At 35.9% G+C, this 15,017-nt stretch overlaps 1 protein-coding gene across 1 annotated transcript; it reads right to left on the bottom strand.

The window, feature by feature from the left end:
- Positions 1 to 11,543: 11,543 nt before the first annotated feature.
- LOC132717769 (uncharacterized) lies at positions 11,544 to 13,278 on the bottom strand. The gene is made up of 2 exons (XM_060701328.1): positions 12,022 to 13,278; positions 11,544 to 11,657 (listed from the first exon to the last, which is right to left on the bottom strand). The coding sequence occupies exons 1-2, from the start codon at positions 13,174 to 13,176 to the stop codon at positions 11,544 to 11,546; spliced, it is 1,269 nt and encodes a 422-aa protein (XP_060557311.1). The 5' UTR covers positions 13,177 to 13,278.
- Positions 13,279 to 15,017: the final 1,739 nt, after the last annotated feature.

The raw sequence follows: 15,017 nt of genomic DNA, 5'->3' as shown, positions 1-15,017 counted from the left end.
GAAAATAGGTAACTGTTCTTTCTCTTTGAGTTCATTCATTCCGTAATGCTTTTATGTGGCTTTTTTTTCTTTTGTGTGGCTAAAAAGAACAATAGAGAGAACAATAGAGTAGCCACATAATTACTGTCCTGTGAGAACGTCCGCAATTCTTGTCCGAACATAACTTTGAAACAACAAGAGGTATCAACATGAAACATTGTAGGTAGATAGATCTCATTGAGTAGAAGTTCAGTGCGAAAGAACCGTAAACCTGTCTCGGTTAATTTTGAACTTCTTGCCCTTTGTTCTTTTTTACACTTTGAACTTTGTCCGGCTCATAACTCTAAAACTATAAGAGATATCAACATGAAACTTTGTAGATAGATATATCTCATTAAGTTAAAGTGCAGTGCAAAACAACCGTAACTCTGCTTTGCTTAAGTTTGGAGGTTTTTCCTTCTGTTCATTTTACACCTTGATCTTTGTCCGGGACATAACTCTTAAAGAATAAGTGATATCAACATGAAACTTTGTAGATAGATAAATCTCATTTAGTAGAAGTGCAAGGCAAAAGGACCATAACTATGTCTTGCCTTCTTTTGAAGCTCTTGCCCTTTCTTCATTTTTACACTTTGAACTTTGTCCGGGGTATAACTGTTAAATTATAAAGGATATCAACATGAAACTTTGTAGATAGATAGATCTCATTGAGAAAAAGTGCAGTGCAAAAGAGCCGTTACTCTGCCTTGTTTGATTTTGGAGTTTTTGCCCTTTGTTCATTTTTACACTTTGAACTTTGTCCGACGCATTACTCTAAAACTATAAGAGATATCAACATGAAACTTTGTAGAAAGATAGATCTCATTATGTTAAAGTGCAGTGCAAAACAACAGTAACTCTGCCTTGCTTAAGTTTGGAGGTTTTTCCTTCCGTTCATTTTAAACCTAGATCTTTGTCCGGGACATAACTCTTAAAGAATAAGTGATATCAACATGAAACTTTGTAGATAGATAGATCCCATTCAGTAGAAGTGCAATGCAAAAGGACCATAACTCTGTCTTGCCTACTTTTGAAGTTCTTGCCCTTTCTTCATTTTTACACTTTGAACTTTTTCCGGGGCATAACTGTTAAATTATAAAAGATATCAACATGAAACTTTGTAGGTAGATAGATCTCATTGAAAAAAGTGCAGTGCAAAAGAACCGTAACTCTGCCTTGCTTGATTTTGGAGTTTTTGCCCTTTGTTCATTTTTACACTTTGAACTTTGTTCGGAGCATAACTCTTAAACTATAAGAGATATCAACATGAAACACTGTAGGTAGATAGATCTCATTGAGAAAAAGTGCAATGCAAATAAACCATAACCCTGCCTTGACATAATTTTGGAGTTATTGCCCTTTGTTCACTGTTACACTTTGAACTTTGTCCGGGACATATCTCTGAAATCAGAAGAGGTATCAACATGAAACTTTGTAGGTAGATTGATCTTATTAAATAGAAGTGCAGTGCAAAAGAACCTTATCTTTGTTTTGCTTGGTTTTGGAGTTATTACCCTTTGATTATTTTTACACTTTGAACATTGTCCAGGACAACAAAAAGTTCTCGGCCCGATATACTTCTAGCCACTACACTGACATTTACAAACAATACGTCGAAAACGATATCTTATTGAAGATTACTGACCGAGTAACTCGAACTTTTACACATATTACATAACATAAAACACACTTTGATCAGTAGAGGTGTGTGTCATTTAGACCAAATGGAGAAAGTTGAAATCAGAGCCGTCATTAAGTAACAAAGGGATGTCCTCCAAGGAAATTCATGAAGACTTCATGCATACACTTAAGAAGGAGTCCCCTTCCTATAACACTGTTAAAAAATGGGCTGCTGAATTTAAGATGGGCAGAGAGAGCATTGAAGATGATGGGCGGCCTGGGCAGCCAAAAGAGGCCATCAACGATGAAACTGCCGAAAGTGTGCACGATCTGGTCATGTGCGACAGAAGGCGAGACCTGCGAAGCATTGCTTGGGAAGTGAGTAAAAGCTTTGATTCAGTTCAGGCAATTCTGACTGATGTCATTGGCATGTCAAAGGTTTCCGCTAGATGGGTCCCCATCAATCTTTTGAAATAGTCAGCGGATAATCATGATTGACTATCTTGAGCAAGGTCGTACCATAAACGGTACATACTATGCAAACGAATTGAGACGAAAATCGCGCGTATAAGGAAGGGCAAACTGATTCAAGGCCTAATGCTACTGCACGACAATGCACCAGCTCACACACACCAAAAATTTGATAAACAAGATCAACAAGGATAGGCGGCGTTCAATGAACGCAAGTTGCGATGGCTGCTGCAAATTGCTGCTGCTTTGAAATTCTTCCCCATCTCCCATATTTACCGGACTTAGCTCTCTCTGACTTCTACCTTTTTCCGAAAGTGAAATGTGATAAACAAGATCAACAAGGAAAGGCAGCGTTCAATGAACATAACCCCCACATGATCCAGCATCAATAGCAAGTGGCAAGGAGCCGAGGAGGACCCCAAACAAAAACAGGACATGGCACAAGGCAGAGCATGGGCACGTTAATTACTAAAATCGTACATAAGAAAAAATGATAAGTAACTGATAAGGAACTCAAAGAAAACAAATAAATGATTGAATAATAGGCCCCTAAATTCAAAGGGCACAGGCGACCCGAGGAAGGGGGGGGGGTAAAAAAAGGAAATAAAAACTAGGGGCAAAGGGGAGATACTTACCTTAGACGAGAAAACAATAAGGGACAAAAAAGTGTCACCAAAACAGTATGAAACAACAAAGACATATATCTGAGGAACACAGACGGGCGCCGCCTTGGAACGGTCAGCAGCATAAATACTGCCGGGGAGAACCTACTACTGAAAACCTAGCTTCGTGGTAGACGTTTGTGAAGCATTGATGGTTTCATGGAGGCGGTCAATGAGTTCTTTGAGGACCAAAATATAGTTTTAATTTGAAGGGTTGAACAAGTTATGGCACAGGTGGGCAAAGTGAATTGATGTAGAGGGAAATTATATTGAAAAGTAAGACCATTAGTTGGGTTCTCTGAAATACATCGGGCCGAGAACTTTTTGATCAATCCTCGTAAATTACTATCTTTATCGACCAGATTAATAGTACGTCAGCATCGGATGCCAATGCAGAATTGTAATTCACTTAAACTGATACTTGATACACCAGCATTAAAACAAAACAGAAACAACAACAGAACTCGGATCAATAAAGTGACATTATGCCCATTCAAGGGTATATAGTGAGTGAACAGATGAAAGTCAAAATAAGTTTACATTTTGCCATAATTCCTTTCAATTTTATAATCATACCTATGGGATTCAAGTAATAAAAAGAGTGGGGCAGTCTTTTTACATTTTAGGCAGATTTATATTTTATTCTAAACGTTTTCCAATATCAAATGTTGGTCAATTGCCATTAAAACATTCAATTTTTTTCAACCTGTTGTCAATTCAGCTTACTTTGACAATGAAAAAAGCTTTATTCCACTTTAAGCTAATACTTTGTCTACTTGAAAAGGAAAATTAAACAAAAAAAATGAGATGCTTTTAATCGGATCAATAAGTAATTCTACTTTATTAAAACAAATCTTCATTTAAACTTAATTTGATACAGCTTTATATACAAAGAGACTAACAACTAACAAAGCCTTCTGCTCTAACTTTACCAAGAATTAAAACAACTTTACTATTAAATCTTCATGTTCATAATAGTATTTTAACCAGCACTGAACTCAGAGACATCTATGATATCATCTTGCTTTACGCCTTTTGTTTTTTAAAGTGTATAAAGCTATATATCTGCAGCAAAAATCATTGTTTGAATTAAAAAAAAATACTTCCAAAATGCTTGTATAAAATAACATAGTACTTGATTACCTTAAAAACGAATGGCGCATGCACAAATCATTGCTAAACGGATAAAACCCTACTAAAAATAGCATAATGATATTTTATTTCGCAATATTTTATTCTGTTTATGTACAGTATCCATGTGTAATGAATAACTGAGACATTCTATGTTAAAACTTTTTCGGGAATCAACCATATAATAATGGAACTAACATAATTTTACTGTTACATTTGATACATTTTACGAAAATATTTCATACGGTATAGATGTAAACCTTTAAAACAAAATTGTCCAAAATAAGGAACTGGGATAGTGCGATACCATCAAAATGTCTTTCTCTGTACATTCCAGCAGATTTTAAGAGGGTTCTTGAAACATATATATATAGATGGTACAAGCCATATCTGACCAAGACTATGTAAAAGCTCCGATTGTCTCAGACATGTATAAAAAAACCAAGAGAATTAAACGTATTGATGAAAGTTTTGAAACTGTCGAACCTACTTACCCACAATTGATCAATGAAAGTGAAATATTGGGTAGAAAACCTCCAACTCATCCGAACTTAGTATTTTACAAACATTTTCTGCTACCTGATTGTGCTTGCAAGGACCCCACTGAATACTTAAATCTATGTTCCATTCTTAACATAATCTTAAGATATTTAGCAAATCAAGCTGCAAATCGGACTCTGTGATACCCGACTGAACAATTTAACATATACTGAAAAAAAAATGAAACTTTCTCCAAGTTTGAATGTAGATATGTTAGTACAGTTTTTCAATCCTTTTGAAACTCAATTTTTACGTTGAATAAACATATCGGGCTTTTATACGGGGATTAGCTGACCGATTTTGCAAACAAAACGAGTTTTACAATCTACTACATGTATATAAGTGTGTACAACTAAGTGGTACCCTTGAACAACTGGCACATACTTTGCGAAAGTTTCTTTTATGGTTCAGTATAAGACTGATAATGAGAAAACTGTGTTATTTCAAAATTTTCAAACTTATTTCAATAAGCTCTTAAAGCAATATAATCGGTTTTTAACCTCTTAACCTGTTCTTCATTATTTCAAATGCATTGCGAAGCGCATAGTTTGCAGTCGACATTATAAGAGCCAGTGTCAAAAAAATCTTGAAACAAAGTGATCCTTCGGAAGCATTAATCACAACAAAATTACATAAGAATTGCAGACTCGGTTTGATTGAGTCTGTACATGAGGGATAATGAATAGGTGCAACATCCCTCACGTCCCAAGCACCGGTTTGAGCGGTACTCAGTTCTCAACACTTAAAAGTGCTGGCATCAATGATCCCGAAGGACCAGAAAAATATAACAATACTGAAGTGAAGTACGGGGCAACTTTTTACAGCTGCCACACAGCACTTGAACCTGCTGTAGTGAAATATAAAACAAAGTGATCCCTTTACTTTAGGTTAACAAGAGGGCCATGATGGCCCAGGATCGCTCCCTGACCCATCAACTGCAGTTGTTGACCGGAGATGACCCATCTTCGAACTTGAACAAGAAATCATCAAAATAACCTTTCTGATAAATTTCCAGAATATTTGGATGAAAACTGCAGCCACTAGAGTGTTAACAAGCATTTTCTATTTTCAGCTCCTGTGACCTTGTTTTTGACCGGACATGACCCATCTTTGAACTTGACTTAGATATCATCAAAACAACCTTCCTGACAACTTTCCAGAATATTTGAATCAAAACTGAAGCCACTAGAGTGTTAACAAACTTTTCTATTTTTAGCTCCTGTGACCTAGTTTTTGAGCGAACATGACCCATCTTCAAAGTTGACCTAGAAATCATCAAAACAACCTTCCTGACAAATTTCCAGAATATTTGAATCAAAACTGCAGCCACTAGAGTGTTTACAAGCTTTTTCTATTTTTAGCTCCTGTGACCTAGTTTTTGACCGGAGATAACCTATCTTCGAACTTGACCTAGAAATCAAAACAACCTTCCTGACTACTTTCCAGAATATTTGAATCAAAACTGCAGCCATATTGCTACTTTGGTATCATATAATGAAGAACTGGTATCATATAATGTGATAATCAACTTATATATTGCTACTTCGGTTACATACATTGATAAACGGGTTTCATATATTGTAAAAATAAATTAATATATTAATAAATCGGTTTCATATAAGAACATCTGGTTCCATATATTGCTACTTGGTACCATAGAGTGAAAAAATTGCTATTATATAACGTGATTATCAACTGATAAGTTCCATACATTGACAAACTGGTTTCATATATTGTAAAATTGTATAAATATACTGATAATTTGGTTTCATATAAGTGCATCTGGTTCCATACATGACTTACTTGGATCCATATATTGAAGATCTGGTATCATATAATGTGATAATCAACTTATATATTGATACTTTGGTTTAACACATTGATAAAATGGAATCATTTATTGTAAAAATGAATAAATATATTGATAGTTCGGTTTCATATAAGGACACCTGGTTCCATACATGGCTACTTCGGTTCCATAAAGTGAAAAATTGCTATCATATAACGTGATTATCAACTGATAAGTTCCATACAATGATTGACTGGTTTCATATATTGTAAAAAAAAAATTAATATATTGATAAATTGGTGTCATATAAGGACATCTGGTTCCATACATTGCTATTTTGGTACCATTTATTGAAAATCTGGTATCATATAATGTGATAATCAACTTATTATTATTACAAGCACAACATTATTCTTGTTGTGCTTGTAGTATTTTTAGTTTCAACTTTTCGGCATTTTCTAGTTGGGTGGTTCCAATATTCCTACTTGAATAATGTTGAATCACCCTTAGGATATGTTGCCTGCTTTTTAAATTTGTCTTTTGACGTCTTATCTGTGATACGCAGGCTTCATAACCTCTGATCCCCTTTCCAAATTCCATTTTATTTAGTTCCGCCCATTGTTTTCTCGTTTAGGGTACACGCTTTTTATTACTTGGGGACCATACGCCGCTTTTCATGGAATGGCACGGAAGTGTCACATTGAAGGTTCCATGATAACCGCCGTATGAACACATCTACGGATGTTTCTAAATTCAAAATTTTTACTATTTCATGTTTAAATGTTGAATTCTGCTTAAGCCGGTGCTAGGGGGCGTGGACGGTAACTTGCACTTTCCAGTACCGTCCATGAACAGGCTCAATCAAACCGAGCCTGCAACATTTTCAATTTTGCCGTGTTGGGCTTTCTTTAGGGATTCTGTATTTATCTATTTTATATATTGATCCATACATTGATAAAATAATGGTTTCATATATTGTAAAATGAATTAATATATTGATAATTCCATTCAATATAAGGCTATCTGGTTCCATACATGGCTACTTTGGTACAATATATTGAAGAATTGGTATATATTGATAAGATTAATATTCAAAGTATGAATATTAAATATCAGAGTCGGTGTGTTTGATTCCAGCACGTTATAGTTGAAGATTGAATACCACTTTACCCGTAGTGAGAGTTGTTGCAGATTACATTATCTCTTGTGAACAGACAAATCAAATAGTAGAGGTGTAACGATTCATCGATGCATGGCAATCTGCCCTGTCCTCGATGTATACTTATAATACATATCGTGAATCGCATCGTTTTGAAAAACAAATATCGTGATATGTATCATGACAGAAAAAATGGCAATGCACAGCCCTATCAAATAGAGAAAAGTAGAATCCCTAAAGAAAATACAACACAACACAATTGAAAATGTTGCAGGCTCGGTTTGATTGAGCCTGATCATGGACGGTTCTGGAAATTTCAAGTTACTGTCCACGCCCCTAGCACCGGCTTAAGCAGAATTCAACATTTAACACGAAAATGGTGCAATTTTGAATTTAGAGACATCCGCAGATGTGCTCATACGGCGGTTATCATGGAACCTTCAATGTGACACAGTAATGCCATTCCATGCAAAGCGGCATATGGTCCCCAAGTAAAAGAATGATTTTGCCCTAAACGAGAAAAATAATAGGCGGAACTAAATAAAATGGAATTTTGAAAGGGGATCTGAGGTTATGAAGCCTGCATATCACAGATAGACGTCAAAATACAAATTTAAAAAGCAGGCAACATATCCTAAGGGTGATTATAGGAATACTGGAACCACCCAAGTTGAAAATGGCCAAAAAGAAAAAACTCAAAGTACCACATAACATGTTTACACTACAATTATGTTGTGCTGAATGATCTCCAAAAATCGAAAATATAATATCATTCATTAAATGTACAGGGAGATTTTATACAGCCGCCACACGGCACAAATAACACGGATGTGACAACAAGAGCGATCAGTGATCACATGTGTTGTCTAATGATGGCCAGTTTCATTTTGGGACAAGTTTTGTGACAGACGGACAGACAGACGGACAGTGCACAACTAGACTTGGTACTGATCATTCCTGTAAAGTTTGGATAAAATTGCACCAGTAGTTTATGAGGAGAAGTCCGGACAAACTTTTATCTGGCAACACACAGAAAAAAAAAACCTTTTTATCATAGGGCTATAAGCCTATAACTCGGCCAAAAATCATTCAACCGGAAAACCGGTGCATTATGCGCAAGGACTTGAGCTACATATCAATCCTGTAAAGTTTCATTGAAATTGCATAAGTGGTATAAGAGAAGTAGTCCGGACAAACTTTAAAAATAAAATATATTAAAGGGCCATAACTCTGACAAAAACCATTGAACCGAAAAATGCTGACAATATGCAAAACAAGTCTTGGTACTGATCATTCCTGTAAAGTTTGGATGAAATTGAACCAGTAGTTTATGAGGAGTAGTCCGGACAAGCTTTTGTGTATCGGGCAACACACAGAAAAAAACCTTTTTATCAAAGGGCTATAACTCGGCCAAAATTTATTCAACCAGACAACCCGTGCAATATGCGCAAGGACTTGAGCTACAGATCCATCCTGTAAAGTTTCATTGAAATTGCATTAGTGGTATAAGAGAAGTAGTCCGGACAAACTTTAAAAATAAAAATTATAAAAGGGCGAAAACTCTGACAAAAATCATTGAACCGGAAAATTCTGACAATATGCACAACTAGCCTTGGTATTGATCATTCCTGTTAATTTTGGATAAAATTGCACCAGTAGTTTATGAGGTGTAGTCCGGACAAGTTTTGTGACGGACGGACAGACGGACATTCTTACTTGAGCTACTTTATGGGGTTTTCTTTTGTTATTACTTTTGTTCGTTTTAACCCCACAATGCAGAAAATAACCCCACAAGAGAAACGGAATGAATGACATCAAAGACATCTATTGTTATGAGAACAATAGACCAAACTCCATAATGTAACTCTGGTTTGTACGTCCGGACAGACAGACGGACAGACAGACGGCGGAGAAATAATCCCTATGTGTCGCTACTACTCCGTAGAGGCGACACAATGAACCACCCGACGAAATTTTATGGTTCGGCTATGTAATAACAGAGTAAGTCTGTAAGTGTATTCGAATGAAATTCCCTCCCTTATCAAATCTTGACTTATCTTATAGTCTGCACAATATGCGTGCACTGTTCCTCCACATGTATTTTAAATGCCCCTGTTTGTTGAGGAAAATATTACTTTTCTAATATCCTATTTCCTAAGGATATATTGCCTGCTTTTTAATTTTGTCGTTTGACGCCTTATCTGTGATATGCAAGCTTCATAACCTCTGGTCCCCATTCAAAATTCCATTTTATTTAGTTTCGCCCATTGTTGCCCGATTAGGGCACACACATATTTTTACTTTTACCTGGGAACCATATGCCACTTTTCATGAAATGGCACTTCCGTGTCACTTTGAAGGTTCCATGACAACCACAATATGAACACATCATCTGATGTCTCTAAATTCAAAATTGTACCAGTTCATGTTAAATGTTGAATTCTGCTTAAGCCGGTGCTAGGGGGCGTGGACGGTAGTTTGCAAGTGACAGTACCGTCCCTGAACAGGCTCATCAAACCGAACCTGCAACATTTTCAATTTTGCCGTGTTGGGCTTTCTTTAAGGATTCTTATTTTCTTTATTTTATCGCCACATCAGCGTTGTTTGTGTCGTGTGGAGTCGCCCCGTACATTAATAAGAGATGTTATATTTCCGATCCTTAAAGATCGTTCAGCACGACATTTTTGTTGTGCTTGTGGTTTAGGATATATTACCTGCTTTTTACTTTGTCTTTTGACGTCTTATCTGTGATATGCAGGCTTCAAAACCGCTGATCCCCATTCGAAATTCCATTTTATTTAGTTTCGCCCATTGTTTTTTCGTTTAGGGCACACACATGTTTTTCTACCTGGGGATCATATGCCTCTTTTCATGGAATGCCAATTACGTGTCGCATTGAAGGTTCCATGACAACCCCCATATGAACATATCTGCGGATTTTTCAAAATTCAAAATTGTACCAGGTTCATGTTAACTGTTGAATTCTGCTTTAGCCGGTGCTAGAGGGCGTGGACGGTAGTGTGCACTTGACAGTACCGTCCATGAACAGGCTCAATCAAACCGAGCCTGCAACATTTTCAATTTTGCAGTGTTGGGCTTTCTTTAGGGATTCTTATTTTCTCTATTTCCAAATAAAATAATTTATGTTTGACCAAAAATGGAACAAATGAAATTTAGAATATTGCAAGGTTTCATATCACTTGTGCGAAAAAAGGACTGGATCCTGACTCAACTATTCGAAGAATAGTGGTACTATCCTTCTCATCTTGATGTCAGTGTCCACGTTGGCAAACCACTTTTGTTAAATAATTGGAGGCAACGTTGAGCCACTAAAATATATTTTGCTTGTAACTTCACAAATACTTTTGAGATCCTCCGTAATAGGAGATGCACAGCCAATAACTGTAGCATTGTGTTTGACAGAATTTTGGACCATTTTAATCTTGCTTAATTTTACTCATGTAATATAAATGAAGATTAATGATCATGAGTACTGAAGGTATTCATTTGAAACTACACAAATGTCTTCGGGATCATAATTTAGGGTGGTCGGACCATTTTTACATTTTAATCAAAATATGGATTGTTATATGTCATTTTAAAGGTCTAAGTGTAAGAAATACAATGCTCTTTGTTTCAAATTATTATCTTTCCAAATAAGAAAGTTATTAAAGTTCAAAGTTTACGAATTTTGTCGACTTTCTGACACTCCTGTAATTTTGCAGATTATATATTATATACCATTTTAAGTTGTTAAATGGATTGATCTAATTGAAAGAGATGTAATGCTTTTTGTTTAAAATAATTAAATAATTATCTTCACCCAAAAATATATATGTGTATTTTTTATTTTGACAATATTTGATAATTTTATGAAATTTATGTTATCATGTCGCCCAAGTTAATAATAATACCCATTCTGACTTATGAAATAAATATTTTGAACCATGTAAACCAAGTCAGCAAAACCAATTGAACTGAATCAAGAGAAGTTGGCTTTGAAAGTTGAAACAAAGTACATTGGGCAGGGAAATGATCCAACCACTGACTATACACTGACTACAATGTCTTTTAATATACTACGACATCTGGTTTTAGTCCTGACTTTAGTATAAGTTAGGTGAAATATATGTTACTGCAAAAACACATACTTTTAAACAATTATTTGAAGATCAGCTGTTTCAACGTCACTATCCAAACGATGATATGTATATATAGAATCGTCACTGTCGTAGATGATATTGAACCATTCCCTGAATCCTGGCACCTGTAAATGATAGACCAGTTTTAATACAAGTTTATGCCAAATGATGCAGTTTGACAATAACTAATGCATCAAAGAATTAAAACACATGTTACACAAAATGTTACTGTTATTATGTGGACAACTATATTGTATATAGGATGAATTGAAAAAGTGGCATGACATGCTTATCAAAGTATGTGTTTAAATAGGCTGCTACTACATAGATCTACAAAATATGTACATTTGTGATTATAAATAAATACACTACCATTGGTTATAAACAACATTGTATACATATATGAAGGAAAAACATGCAGTAATATGGTTAGGTAGGAAAGCACAAGTGAAAGCAAGAAGTATGATGTTGGACATTTATCTAAATTACCTGTGAGATAATCCTACCGTTGTACCATTTGTACATTTTCTTTCCATCAGTCACTTCCTCAAACCTGTGCCTCACCCTCTTACCAACAAGTATGTGTATCTCTTCATCATTCTCCCTATCTTTCACCAATGCTTGCTTTACAATGTTTATAAGGTTTTCCTTCAGCTCATCTACAGTCAACTTCTTTCTCTTCTTACTACCCTTCATACCTTTTGTCAGATTAAATTGTGACTTTGTCTCTGCCACTTGGTTCAAAACCTCCTTTCTAAACTTTAACTGAGCTTTCAATGCTTCCACTTTTTCAATTTCACTTTGGTATGACGCTAACATATTTTCAACTTCTTCTGTTGATTGCCATAAGCCATGTCTGATCATATTTTCTGTATACTTTGTTTGTCTTTCAACCCTTTCACGCTCCAAGTGTTGTTTCTTCATCATTAGTTCCTGCTGTTTAAGTCTTCTATTTTGCTTTATTTCACACAGTCTGTTCTTATACGCAGCCTTTACATTTTTCACATTTTTTGAAGCATTTTCAATCAACTCTTTCCTTTCGTGCTCTTTCTTAGATTTTAGCCATTCAGAGGTTTTGTTATTTAAGAACATAATACATGATTCTGCTGCAAGTGTACTGATGCTCGGTTTTGTTCTCATGATTTGATCCAGTTGGCCGAATACACTTTCTGCAAAACTTGAAGTTTTGGGTACACTTCTAACTTTCTTAGGATCCACTCCTACTACTTTGCCCCCTGGTAAGTGGTCTTTATACAAGCGCCGTGCTAATCCACAAATAGCAAGAAGTGTTACTTCTAGGTGACTTTGTACAATATTGTCATATTCCCTTGGCTGTAACAAATGTTCTACTATGTAGTCTCTTTCTACATGTACCTGTCCAAACAGACAAAGTTCACCAGCCATAAACTGATCAATATTTTCAATTGCATCCTCTAGGAATGTCACAACCTGTAGGTACTTACTGTTCATATCAGTGATGGATACTGTTTTGTCTTCTAAAACTGACCACAAAGGACATGTTATAAACTTGCTGATATAACTAAGAGCCTTTGTTCCTGCGATAAATTCTGGGACCTTGAGGTCAAAGAGAATACTACGTTGGAGGTTATTGTTAGTGCCTACACATTCAAAGAAACTTTTCATATGTTCATGCAAAAAGAACACAGAACTAGCATTAGAGAATAATATGTTGAATCGTGACCCTTTATATGATTTCAAAGGAACTGACTTTAGTCCTTTTTCTACCAATAAAATAGATAAATATAGAATCCCTTAAGAAAGCCCAACACGGCAAAATTGAAAATGTTGCAGGCTCGGTTTGATTGAGCCTGTTCATGGACGGTACTGGAAAGTGCAAGTTACCGTCCACGCCCCCTAGCACCGGCTCTTTAGGGATTCTGTATTAATCTATTTTAAGCAGAATTCAACATTTAAACGTAATATAGTAAAATTTTGAATTTAGAAACATCCGCAGATGTGTTCATACGGCGGTTATCATGGAACCTTCAATGTGACACTTCCGTGCCATTCCATGAAAAGCGGCGTATGGTCCCCAAGTAATAAAAAGCGTGTGCCCTAAACGAGAAAACAATGGGCGGAACTAAATAAAATGGAATTTTGAAAGGGGATCAGAGGTTATGAAGCCTGCGTATCACAGATAAGACGTCAAAAGACAAATTTAAAAAGCAGGCAACATATCCTAAGGGTGATTCAACATTATTCAAGTAGGAATATTGGAACCACCCAAGTGGAAAATGCCGAAACGTTGAAACTAAAAATACTACAAGCACAACAATAATGTCGTGCTGAACGATCTTCAAGGATCGAAAATATAACATCATTGATTAAATGTACGGGGAGACTTTTAACAGCCGCCACACGGCACAAATAACACGGATGTGATGATAAAATAGATAAATATAGAATCCCTAAAGAAAGCCCAACACGGCAAAATTGAAAATGTTGCAAAAATTGAATAAGTTGTGTATGTATGTCCTGAAAGCACCTTGACAGCCAGACTTTTCATCACCACCACTACCATCCCCCATGCATTTAGCTGCTGTTCTGATTAATCTACATGTCCCTGGTTCATTTGTTTTGAAAGTTTTGTCATACAATGGCACTTTACCATCAAAAATTTTATTTTCAAGTTCCCCAATAGACTTTTGTGTTGTTTCAGCATAATTAACGAGGGCATGTAACCCACAAAAATAGTTGTTTAGACTTTCAACAGCAGTCTTCTCTTCTTGAGTAAATCTGTCATAGTTCTGTATAGCTAAAGGTAAAACTTCCTTACGATATTGTTGGAGGAGATCATTAAACTTAAGCTCTGTGGCGGCTCGGTCGGACATAGTTGCTGATATATGACTAATGATGTCCTTTGATGGACTGTTATCACCCTTACATTCATCTAAGTCTGCCATAATTTGTTTAAAGACATTCAATGTGTCACTAGAAGACTTTGTTTCGATTTCTCTGAGCCCAAGTACCCATAAATTTCCTTCCGAGTCACTAGCCTCATAGCCCATGAATTTTGTTCCAAACTTAGACGTTTCATCTGTTAACACTGCGAAAATTATACTGATATACGGGAATATACGGTCCCGTATTTTTGACATATACGGGCGTGTACGGGATGTATTCGTCGAATATACGGACCAAGTATACGAGTCCGTATAGGGAACACCGGGTATACGGGAAGTCCGTATATGCATCAGGCATATACGGAATTCCGTATTTGCCCCATATACATATACGTATATTTGTTCGTACTTTTGAAGTATACGGAGAATAAAATCCCGTATACGAACTATATCAAGGTTGTTATCTCTAGTATACTATAAATATACCAAGGATATACGGACCGTATTTTCTACATATACAGAGGATATACGGACTCGTATTTTCTACGTATACAGAGGATATACGGAACCGTATATTCTACATATACAGAGGATATACGGACTCATTTCCCTAACAAAATA

Source organism: Ruditapes philippinarum, unplaced genomic scaffold (genome assembly GCF_026571515.1).
Source record: "Ruditapes philippinarum isolate M1 unplaced genomic scaffold, ASM2657151v2 ctg4091_1_1_1_1, whole genome shotgun sequence".
Lineage (NCBI taxonomy): Eukaryota > Metazoa > Mollusca > Bivalvia > Venerida > Veneridae > Ruditapes > Ruditapes philippinarum.
The sequence above is the reverse complement of the archived record's forward strand: the minus strand, read 5'-3'. Positions and strand labels throughout refer to the sequence as shown.

Bases quoted from the DNA above. Each gene is read 5' to 3' on its own strand.
- LOC132717769 (XM_060701328.1), bottom strand. From the start codon at position 13,176: ATGAAAAGTTTCTTTGAATGTGTAGGCACTAACAATAACCTCCAACGT. The intron at 11,658-12,021 runs GTAATTTAGATA...TATCATTTACAG, and splicing joins ACGGTAGGATTATCTCACAG to GTGCCAGGATTCAGGGAATG.